At 39.4% G+C, this 11,980-nt stretch overlaps 1 protein-coding gene across 1 annotated transcript in view; it reads left to right on the plus strand.

Annotated features, from left to right (window-relative positions):
• Positions 1-7,995, plus strand: part of LOC144686374 (double-stranded RNA-specific editase 1-like) — a 309,081-nt gene extending 301,086 nt beyond the window's left edge. The window contains exons 12-13 of the mRNA XM_078551506.1: positions 1,179-1,357; positions 3,004-7,995. Of these exons, the coding sequence (XP_078407632.1) occupies positions 1,179-1,357; positions 3,004-3,180 (356 nt within the window). The 3' untranslated portion in view covers positions 3,181-7,995. The remainder of the gene's footprint in view (positions 1-1,178; positions 1,358-3,003) is intronic.
• The last annotated feature ends 3,985 nt before the right edge of the window (positions 7,996-11,980 follow it).

Raw genomic sequence — 11,980 nt, forward strand, 5'->3', positions numbered from 1 at the left:
ATTCAGCCTTGTTCACACAGATGTGGAGTTTGAGTGATGGATAGAAGCTGTACTTTAGAAGAATATTGAAAGAACATCATCAGCATAATAGATATAGTAAGGAAGGGTTATATACCAACGGATGCTGAAAACCTCCAACACAGCCAAAACATTTCAAGCACTAACCTGCCTTGCTAATCTGCCCAATATACAGGCCGTAACTCAAACTGCCCAAAAAAAGTTCCAAGGAACGTGACTCACCATGAAGATTGGACTTGCGTTAGCACAAAGTAAAAGTAAATTTGGTGGGCCCTGAAAACTTGTTCTGGATTGACACCATTTTTCTCCAGCCACATCTGGTTCCACAAAGTTATGAATCATCCCAGCAGAACCAATGCTAAGCTCTACAAGTGCATATGCAAAATTCTATTTTCATAACCCGTAAAAATATCGGCTGTTGAAGGTTAAGGTATCAGTACAGAGGAATGGAGTGGCTGCAGAGTAACAGCTGTCGAACTCAAGCTGGAAGCCCTCATCCACCAGTGCTGCCATCTCGGCAGTTGTGGAATTTGCACCTGTGAATCACCTGTTTCCATTTTGGACTGTGTCCAATTATTGCTAGAGTGGTGGTGTTGGTTTTTGCTGCTTTCAGTTTTTTATTCCTATCTGGTGCTGGGCATGTTGATTCGAGAGCATCCTGTTTCACAACATCAGATCCAAGTACCGGTGGCTTTAGAAGTGCGCTTTTTGTGTGTGATGTTTGTGTATAGAATGTTTATAGACTTCATTCTTTCATGGGATATGGACATCGCTGGCAAGGCCAGCATTTGTAGTACATACCTAATTGCCCTTGAACTGAGTGGCTTGCTAGAACGTTTCAGAGGGCAGTTAGGAGTCTACCTCATTTCTGTGCGTCTGGAATCACATGTAGGCCAAATTGGGTAAGGATGGCAGATTTCCTTCCCTGAAGGATAAAAAATAGATAGTAACTCATTTTGTTACAGATGTGTTCAGATATTCTAAAAGAGCAGCTCTTTTAAGGCTGCACCTTGTGAGAATGTGATTAAATAAGCTCTGTTTTAATGAATTTCTGCACTGAATCCATGATTAAGAAGCTAAGGTGATAAATACAGCTCCATTATTTCATAGTTTCAACATTTGATCATTATCTTGACTGAACGTCTGTCGATTGTTTGTAGGTATTAGTAACACTGAATCACGCCAACCAGGCAAGGCACCAAATTTCAGTGTCAATTGGGTCGTGGATGACTCGGGCCTGGAAGTCATTAATGCCATGACAGGAAAAGATGACATGGGGCGTCCGTCTCGATTATGTAAATACGTTCTGCACAGTCGCTGGCTACGTCTGCATGGAAAGGTAAGGATACCTCGTAATTCCCTTTCCTTCCCCCACTCTTATTTTAATTTGCTTTTAATCCCACCAATTATTTTCCATTTTAAAGCCCACCAGAGCATGTAAAGCTTTTTCTTCTAAGAGATTCAATACTGCAAATGGTAAACTTCCTTTTATGTTCTCCTGTTAAGTACTTTGTGGCCAGATGCACAATAAAGATCCTCCATGTTGCACCATTGGGTACACATGGGTAAGATTCAGAGTAAATCTTCACCAGCATTGTGCCTTGCATTCGCAGCCACGTGAGAAGAACATTTCCCATTTCTCACAATACCTACCCTGAAGCCTTTCTGAGTAAAACTAATAGTTTAGTCCTGTCAAAAAATTATATTGCAACTGGCTGAACTCATTTTACTTAGAACCCTTAAATTCAGCAAAGTGAGACTGATGCAGTCAGTCCAGTCTCTCTTTTAAATTTACACCTGACCATTCTCATGGTTTTTGGATTTTTACTACACTCAGTACACCACTTTCTCTTAGGCTGTTGGTTCCTTATCAAATGACTTTTCTTGAAACTGCAATTGTGAATTAGTTGGCTATTAAATTGGTGTCATCTGTTCAATCGTGTGCACGACAACTTAATTGTGGTCAACTCCTGGCTGTAGAAAACCAGAAAATTGAGACCCAGCTGGCCCATGAAACTAAAATGGTACACTCAAAACCATGAAGGGGTTTGGTAAGAGTAGTTTTGGGAGAAACTGTTTCCACTGACAAGAGGGTCAGCGGATGCAGAATCAAGATGATTGGCAAAAGAATTGGAGGGAGTTCAGGAGAATTTGTTTAACACGGCAAGGTACGATATGAAGAATGCACTGCCTGAAAGAGTGATGGAAGCAGATTCAGTAGTAACTTTCAAAAGGGAATTGGATATATACATAAAAAGGATATTGCTGACATGCCACAATAACTCATAGATTGCCAGTTTAAGGCTGTGAGACCTATCCTTAGCCGCTTCCGCTTAGCACAGCCATAGTGCTGCATGACACAACAGAGTTTACTCTGACCGTGCAGATGAGACTTTGTCTTCACAAGGATTGCACAATGGTCACACCTGCTTTTGGACAGACATGTCTGCAACAGCTAGGTATCTGGAAATTAAAATTCAGCATGTTATTTCCTCACGTCGTTTCCCTTGCCAGCTAACACAGGTGCAGTCTGGCTAGGCCATTTCAGAAAGTATGAAGTTGGAGTCGCAAGGAAAGCAGACCATGTAGGGGTGATAAGTTCCCTTCACTGAATGAGCCAGTTAGGTTTTATTATAATCCGTTAGTCTCGTGGCTATCGTGCTGTTCATGTCTGGTTTTTTTCAAAAGACACTTTGGTAGCCAAATGAAAAAAAACTCTAATTGTTACAGCAGGAGAGATTAAAATGGGTTGGCCAGAATTCAAGTTCTTGTTCCTCAGTTCTGATGTCCACAATCGTTATGCCATTTTCAGTTGTTATGACTTGTAATACCTGTGGGGAAAGCTATAAAGAAAATAAAATGGAGGCACTTAACTGAATCATCATATCTAAAACTGTTTCCATTTGTGTTCAGTGGTACATGGAATCCACGTAAGTCAATTTTTCCTGTCTTTCCCCACTCACATTTTTTTTCCCATCCCTGCAGTTGCCATTCTTGCATCGATCCAAACAAGAGAAGTTCAGTTCATACTATGAAGCAAAGCAGGCTGCCACCGAGTATCAAGCTGCCAAGGAGTCCTTGATCAAAGAGTTCCAGAGGAGCGGATTAGGCATGTGGGTGAAAAAGCCCATTGAACAGGATCAATTCGCTCTGTCTGGCTGAGCCCATGTTGGGATTTTTAAGGATGCAAAGCTGCTGGAATTCCATGTGTCAGATGTATTTATTAACTTGTAACTTTAAACTAATTTTTTTAAATTTCCTTTTTTTAAAACAAAGGCGCGTCCCTTTTCTTGGCTATCAGCTAGATTTTTAAAATAGCACAAAAAGCAATGTACACAATACTTGTTTTAATTGGCCTCTAAACTGGCAGATAAAGTCAGTAATTGAAGCTGTAATTGAAATGTGCAGCATTGAGCATATTTATGAGCATTCCCTAGGCTATGCTGGTTTAAAACATGGTACAAGTTTCTGAAAGGACAAGTTTCTGAAAGGACAATGTTGAGTTCTGTTTCTGAAAATATTATATACAGGAAATAACCTGTATAGTCATCATTAGTTTCAACCTTTAGAACTGGTCTTTATAGTTTTGCAATTTAGCACTCCTGAAACAGAACTACTTGTGAAGGGGGAAGCATGTGTTTTGAATTGAGATGCAAAGGTCAGTGTGCCATATTCACAGTCCATGCAATTTTCTAATGGACAGAAAATCAATTGGGCTACAATTTGGGGAACGCTGACTTGTGCACTCATACCCACAGTCCCGCTCCTGTTTTGTGAAGTGCTACAGCAGGAGCACTAAATCATACAGTTTCTCCCTATACATGTTCTCGGGGTAAACATCATCATGATAATGAGCAAAACTCTTGAGAACTTAGACTTAGGGTGGTGTGGGAGCTCCTGTAAAGATACAGAAAGGGCAAACTGTCTACTGGTTGTTTTTAGATAATGGGGATGTGATGTACAAGCCCCCTAAGTTAGCAGAACCATCACAGGCAAGTGTAGTACTTTGATTCAGCACGTTTGGGGGGCTCTCTATTTTTGACAGCTGCGATGTCTATTTGCAAGTCAATTCCAATGTAGCATTCAAACTGAAGTGTTTTCTTTAAGGACAGGTCATAATTTAACTTGGCAGACTACAGTGATCTCAGTGGTTCTTGTTGGTATAGATGCATCTCTTGCAAAATGATACAGTTGCATTCAACTGATTCTGACAAGCCCTCAACTGTAAATTGTCCAGGTAGATTCAGCACTGTTGTGTGACAGTTCTTTCACAAGGAGTCGGAGCAGCTAACCAAGAGTTCAGTTTTACAAATCAAAGTCCAAAAAAATGTATTTTTAAAAAATGTAATGAAGTGTTGAAGTGCATTTTGGTAAATTTTAAATTACAGCCTAGCCTAGCCATAAAAGGGATGCTATCTGTCTTACGTGTGTGCCTGCTGCTTTTTCCTTGTTCTTTCTTCATGCACGACTGTTGGCGTGTTTATTTCTTTGTTGTATAAACTGGAATAGCGTATGCTTTGATGCAAATGTTCCTTGCGTTAAACCTTCGCAACTGAATGAAGGCATCTGCGAGTGTAAAGGGTCACAGTACAACAATCAATCGTAATTCATTAAAGGTTTGCGTCATGTGTCACAGAAATAAAAGGGGGATGCAAGTTAACCAAGATTCTAACACTTGAAAACTAGTTGAATTACAAGTGGAACAATTCTAGTTTCATGATTTTATTTTGGGGGTGGCAGAGCCTCTTGTACAAGATCCTCAACCTTGGTGTTGAAAGGTCAAAGTGTGTTGCTGCCAAGTTACAACCATTACACTGTGTAACTGCCTTGGAACTAAACCAATCAAGAGGTTTTGGTGGTAGCATAAACTGAATGCCTTGAGTACATAATATTGATCTTATCTTTTGGCACTTTTGCTTAACAGATCAGATCCAGGAGATTGAGATTCAAATGACTTCCATGTTTATGCTGTGGTCTGGCAACACTTCTGTGGCTGGATGCCAGTTTCCAAGCAGGAGACCTACTGTTCTGCACATCTGCAAGTGCGTTAACATCAGTGGTTAGAAAGCTTTAGCTTTTCCTTAAAACTGATAGAATAATAATTGTAGCCAGTACTTAAATTTGGGGAGCAATTCTGCTGTTATTTCATGTCAGTCAGTAGGTTATGATACTGGCTTCAGAACCTGTGCAGATTAGCATGCTGACTTGTGAAGCTGGCTCTCAGTGTTAAGTGACCAGAATGGGAGATACTTAATTCAACATCAGATTACAAGACCCAAGACAAGTAGATTTGCAGTCCTGTGAGAACTCTTGAGCTTGGGCCCTTTATTTGTGAGTGGAGTCAGTGCAGGTGGACGGCATAAAAACCTAAAATGCTGGAAAGACTCAGCAGGCCTGGCAGCATCTGTGGAGGGAGAAACAGAGTTAATGTTTCAAGTCTTTTTCAGAGCCCACTTTTGACAGTACTCACACAGGATCAATGTACCCTTTAACCTCACTTGTTATTTGTTACATGATCTATTATATATACTCTGTTTGGTTTTTGTTTTCTCCAATCTGAGCCTTTGCTTAACTGAAAGCACAGCTGTTGTTAATGCTGTCATTATGGTCATTTTGAAGTGAGCGGAATTAAGCCCGCTGTCAGTCTGGCATAACCAAGTGTAAGTCATTCAACATATTTATGGTCAGATATTCCAAAACCATTTTATGAGATACAGAATTATTCATTGCCATGTCTGTTTATAAAATATACATGCACATAAATGCTGTATTAGTTATTGCCTTATGCAACCCTACTTCTGGTAGTGCATCAGTCAGCAGTGTCAATCTTGCTGGAACCAACAATTTAGCAGTATCTAGTCAGCTTTTTGTTGCTTCTTAATACTTGTATTATTAAAATGATGAGGGTTGCATTTTAAATGAATGAGTTATGTGCTTGAGGTTCATCTGTATTGTGTACCTTTTTGCATAGCTAACTGTTTGTAGTGTTTTATTATCATTAGAATTTGTGTCCTGGATCCCAGAAAATTGACGGGTTGTGCCTAACTGCTTAAAAGGACATGGTGAGCAAACCTAATGCTCCATGTGACTCTTGCTATCTGAGCATGACAAAGGCAGTATTGGCAACCATGCGGCAAGATATTGCACGGTGGGTCCCCACCCCCTTGTCCTTTTGTCTATACTGCTTTTTCAACTTTGCCCACTGTTCTTCAGTTGAGCTCAGGCAAAACTATTAAGTAAAGGGGAATGTGGTGCAAGCTAGCTTTGGACACATGCGTTTTTAAGTGGTAATGCTTTCAGGTGTACAGGATTCAATATGGACCCTGAAAATTGTTTAATTATCAATACTGTTAACAGTTTAGATCTTGGGCGGAGGTCTGAGATGGGGTCCTACACTTTATTGGGATTTGAGCTTAACGTGCATAATTTCCTAAGCAGCCCTATAGTCAGGTGATAAATCTGATTCTTTCAGAATACTTAAATTGGTTGGTCTTGACCTCCAAGGGAGGTCCGACTTCACTCTCCAACCAGCTGGACCACAAAACAGCAAATTTGGAGAATTTGGGACCCTGTCTGCGATCTTTGAATACTGTTTGCTCTGGGTGAGTAACCGATAAATGATGGGACCCACTTTGAAAGTTTTCTTTTCAAAGTGTTGCAGTGGTCGGAGAATGTCTGATTCACATTGCTTGACAGTGTGGTATTGAGAGATGTGGAGACACTTCTGTCTTTCCATGGGGGAGAAAAGCAAGAAGAAGAAAAAAATCTGAAGAATTCGACTGTGATTCCATATTAAGATAGAAAATAAGTGCTATAATCAAAAAAAGTAATTACTGCAGCATTTAAAATTGGCGTGGAATGCTGATTTCTATGATAAATAGTTTGATAGACAATGTAAATGATTATCTAATGAAAAACAAAATCGACTGTCATAGCCAGCCAAATTTCGGGTTTAGGAATTTTACTGTAGTATTAAAAATAGAAATGGATTTCAAACCAGCACAAACTGTTACGCCTTTCCACTGATATCTCAGTTCACATACCTTTGCTTGCTGTACTACTTCAGTTTCTTGAGTCTTAAATTCAACTTAACTGTTGTTTCTACTTTTTGAAGGTGTTTGGGTGGGGATCCAAAACTAGGGAGCATTAATAGAAGATAGTCACTAATAAGTCCAATAGGGAATTCAGGGGAAACTTTACCCAAAGAGTAGTGAGAATGTGAAATTTGCTACCATATGGAGTGGTTGAGGCAAATAGGACAAATGCATTTAAGGAGAAGCTAGGTAAGTGTATGAGGGAGAAAGGAATAGAAGATTATGCCTATGGGGTTAGATGAAGATGGGTGGGAAAGGGTTCGTGTGGAGCATAAAAACTGGCAAAGCCTGAATGGCCTGTTCCTGTGCTGTAAATTCTATGTAATTTTATGTAATTAACTAGAATATTTATCACAGTTGTAGAGAAGCAGTACTGTAATGTCTCGTATAATAGTAGATCTGGTATCCCACCCAAACCCTGTTGATATCATCCACGCCATGGGTATCATCAGTTAAGTGTGCTCTGTCACAATGGCCCTGTCCAGACTGAGACCTTATTGTCAATAATGTGAATTTTCTCCACACATTGGGAGTGTATTGTCAAGTATCTTGTGGTGAGATCTTTACACATCATGGGGTGGAGAGGAGGTTATGCGTGTTTTATTGCCTCACAAGGAAATCTAGTCGAATATTCTCTTCTGTAAACTTATTTTTGTGACCTTTTTAATTTTATAAGGAACAATCGCTTAAACACAACTTTCAATGTCTTCTGTAATGTAATTTTGTACTCAACCATTGGAAGCACCTCAGTGAATACAATGTTTGTTTAATTCACCTTGTACTTAAACAAATCAATCCCATTAAGATGTCATTTATTTCATAATGGAAAATGACATTCCAAATACAAGCAAAAAGTATGAAATAAAATTTAACAGCTCAAAAAGATTATTTTTTTTAATGTTGCAAGTATTCAAAATGCAGCAGTGCGCAATTAATATCAAACTGGCCTTTGAATATAATGGCTATGGAGTCTTTAGTCATTAGTTATTTTAGTTTGTTCACTTTGAAATGTGAAAGATCTTCCTTCCAATCCCCTTTTCCACATTGACCCAGACCTCAAGGAGTTTGTAGTACTTTTCCAGCATTTGTCAGTTCACTAGTTTTGACACCAAAGTAAATGCCAGCTTCCAAATCAATGAGCAGGAATTTGCCAGTACCTTGTGACCTGTTCTGCTGCCAAATATCTATGCATTTGTGTCAGTCAGTTGTTCACCGTCAATAGTGGAATCTATTGTTGGGTAAACCATTAATTTAGTGTGATATGAAAGAAGGTCATCGTTAACAAATAAAGGAGAACATTTTAATTGGTGGCCAAATTTTCAGCTAGTTTTGAGAGAAAATTCTGCTGTATGATCAAACATAACGATGCAAAAGAAAAAGCTGCTGTTACTGAGCAAAGTTAGTAGAAGTTGGTGCACTTAACCACTGTAAAGGCAGCAAGCAATTTCTTGGGAAAATTGAGGGAGAAGTTTTGTTTAAAATGGCAAAATATGTTTTAGTTGGGGAGTTTATAGCCAGAAGTGCACTGGTTGGCAGCAATGAAAAACTTAACAATCCGAAATACTTAAGGCTTATTCGGAGACTGTGACTCATAAATTAGGCATGGTACCCACAAATAAGTAAACCTGGCCAGATGTAGGCAGCATTTTCACTGTTATTGAAAGGCTTGCAACAAAAAAAAGACCTTTAATCAACAAATTCCAGAGAAACGTCAGTGAACCATAGAACCTCAAAACATTATCTAGAGTACAGCCAAAAACAAAAGCTATTTGGTGTTGAGGAAGTTGAGATAAAAAACACTAGATTCAAGTAACTTTGTATTCAGTATTGATATTGTCTTGTTTTATAAAGTAGGTACAATATGGGCAAATATTAACCAGAAATGTTACTTCTGTATACATACACTATTGTACCCATCTGTGAAGAAGTGAAAATAGTGAAGCCGCAGTAATTCCTTCCTGACCTCACCACTTTATTCCCTATGCAGATGCATTTAAAATGTCTGGTCATTCTCTGGTAAGAAGTTACTTGTGCCCCCAGCAACTCTAGTAACCTCCATGGTGCAGAATAAATACATTGTCGGCATGTCAACAAGTTAGCCAAACATTGGAAATGTTTTCCATGAGTGAGCACTTAAGTGGCACCTAAGAATTTTAAAAAAAAAATTCTGGCTGAGAACGTCATTTTGGGCAAAATGATTGTAGTTTGAGGGCATTTGATCAAGAGAATGTGAATACAGGTGGCAAAGAAACTTTCAAAGGAAGAGTACTATTTATCCATAGAATATCTCTTCTGACAATTCCACAGTGCCGTAGATAAAAGGAAATGGAGAATATCTGTCATCACTTTGTCCTGTTTACTCCAAAATAGCTGAAACCCAATCCGCTGTAAATAACTTTGGCACCCTGGTTAATATCAGTTTTTAAAACATCAGTCAGCACTAACCAAAATGATGCTCAACATAGCATTGCTTCTTAAGGAAGTGCTTGCCGAGATCAGACAAGCATTGATCATTTGGGAGAGTTTACGGTTGTCTCAGATTGGTTTCTGCCAACTGGTTTCCCATGTTATAGACATAATTCATTTTAAAAACAAGAGTTTTTTTTTAATTTGTATAGTGCCTTATCATGTCAAAATCTCTGAGCACATCACACAGTGAATTACATTTTTGAATTTGCAATAATAATTGCTCTGTGGGCAAACCATTACACTGGAAATCATGAGGCACCAAAGAGAAGACTAACATTGGTGCAGTTGTTCTTGCCTTTATTTACTCCAAGCATATATCCACATAGCATAAACAATAATTGATCATATAAAAGAAACATACAGAAAGATATTTTTGGACTTTCTGATTTGATATATATATATATATATATATATTCTAAACCAGATTCACCTGTTTAGCAACAGTTCGAACAGTGGTAGGAACCTGGACAGGGTTTCTCTACAGTTTTATATTTCAGTTGGCATAAATTCAATGTGTCCAAATACTGAACTTCCAGTGGGTGTTATTGATTCAGCATCCTCCTCTTCCTATTAAAGTTGGACCATTTGATGGACAGTGTCCCATTACAGCATAATTAATGTTCGGCAGTACTGAAGATCCAGGTGCTCATGTGAAGTATGTAAGGGCTGTACCGGCATGGAAGTGACAGTTCATTTTCCCTCTGTCGACAAGTAATGTTTTACACTCCTGTATGTATCTGTGTGCATCCCATTGTGCTTAAGATGTGTGACCTTTCAACCTGTTTTTCTGTGCATTGATTGACACCTGCTGCCTCACTTAACACAGCACAGTGAATAAAATAAACCCTCCCTTGCTCCACACACCTATGGGTGCTGTGTAACTCATGTACCACCTCAATGGAGAAAGCACGAAAGGGCACAACTAGGTGGAAAATTTACTGTCAGGTGTGACTAAAAAAGCACAACACAGAGACTCCTGGAATTTTCTTTCCTTTTATTTTATGAAAAGGCATAGCAAAGTTACAAACTGCAGAAGCAATGTGTACGAGATTGCTACAATATTTTTATTGCTTCTGAGTTTGGTTTTGTGGCTGTAAAGAGCTTAAGTTCTTAGGTTGCTAAGGTTTCAACACTGAAGAGTAAGTTTAGGATCTAAGAAAAGTCTAATGTGCATCTCCGTTCAAGTATTATACGTATTTCATAAAATAGACAAAACTAGGCAAGCTATATTAGGAAAATTAAACTCCACTGCTGTATGGGCATAGTGGGCTTGAGACAGTGCGCAATTGCCACAGGTTAACCTGAAACTGAGTGAACTAACGTCACATTGCCTGGATAGTTTGGATATATGATGATATCCAGCTTTCCCATTTATGTTATGTAAGCAATTCTAACTTTTTTTATTCTTTCATGGGATGAAAAATGCTGGCAAGGCCAACATTTTTGCTCCTCCCTCTTTGCCTTTGAGCTGTCTTTTCGAGCCATCTTCTTGAACTACTGCGGTCCATGTGGTGTAGGTACACCCACTGTGCTGTTAGGAAGGGAGTTCCAGGATTTTGACCCAGTGACAGCGATAAGTTCCAAGACAGGATAGCATGTGGCTTAAAGCGGAGCTTGCAGGTGGCGATGTTCTCGTGCATCTGCTGCCCTTCTAGGTGGTAGGAGTTGTGGGTTTGGAAAGAGCTTTGGTGAGTTGGTGCAGTGCATCTTGTATATCATAACACACTGCCGGCACTGTGCGTCAGTGGTGGAGGGAGTGAATGTTTAAGTTGGAAGATGTGGTGCCGTTCAAGTGGACTGCTTTGTCCAGAATGGTGTTGAGGTTCTTGAGTGTTGTGGGAGCTGCACTCATCCTGGCAAGTGGGGAGTATTCCATCACACTCCCGACTTGTGCCTTGTAGATGGTGGACAGGCTTTGGAGAGTCAGGAGATGAGTTACTCGCCTCAGAATTCCCAGCTGCTGACCTGCCCTTGTAACCGCAGTATTTATATGGCTGGTCCAGTACAGTTTCTGGTCAATGGTAACCACCGCCCCCCCCAAGATGTTGATAGTGGGGGATTCAGAGATGGTAATGCTGTTGAACGTATCTAGTATAGCAGTAACTAATTACGACTTCAGCATATAGAGGAGAAATTATAACTTTTTTTTTGGTTAGAATGTTTAATTTGTGTGCATCTTTTGACAAATTTCTTTAAAAAAGCAAAAATACCTTACCAGTGAAATATATTTCTTGGAGCTACAGTGAAGAGAGAGAGAGACAGACAGAGGCAGACATTGTTTAGATGAGGGAAATTTGCCAAGTTGTGTTTAGGAGATTGTTCACCTTGAGCCCATGGTAACATTCCACTGTGTAATGAACAGTTTATACTGTAATCACTGCATGAGTACCAGCACTAAT

The sequence above is a fragment of the Cetorhinus maximus genome, chromosome 11, assembly GCF_964194155.1.
Source record: "Cetorhinus maximus chromosome 11, sCetMax3.hap1.1, whole genome shotgun sequence".
NCBI lineage: Eukaryota > Metazoa > Chordata > Chondrichthyes > Lamniformes > Cetorhinidae > Cetorhinus > Cetorhinus maximus.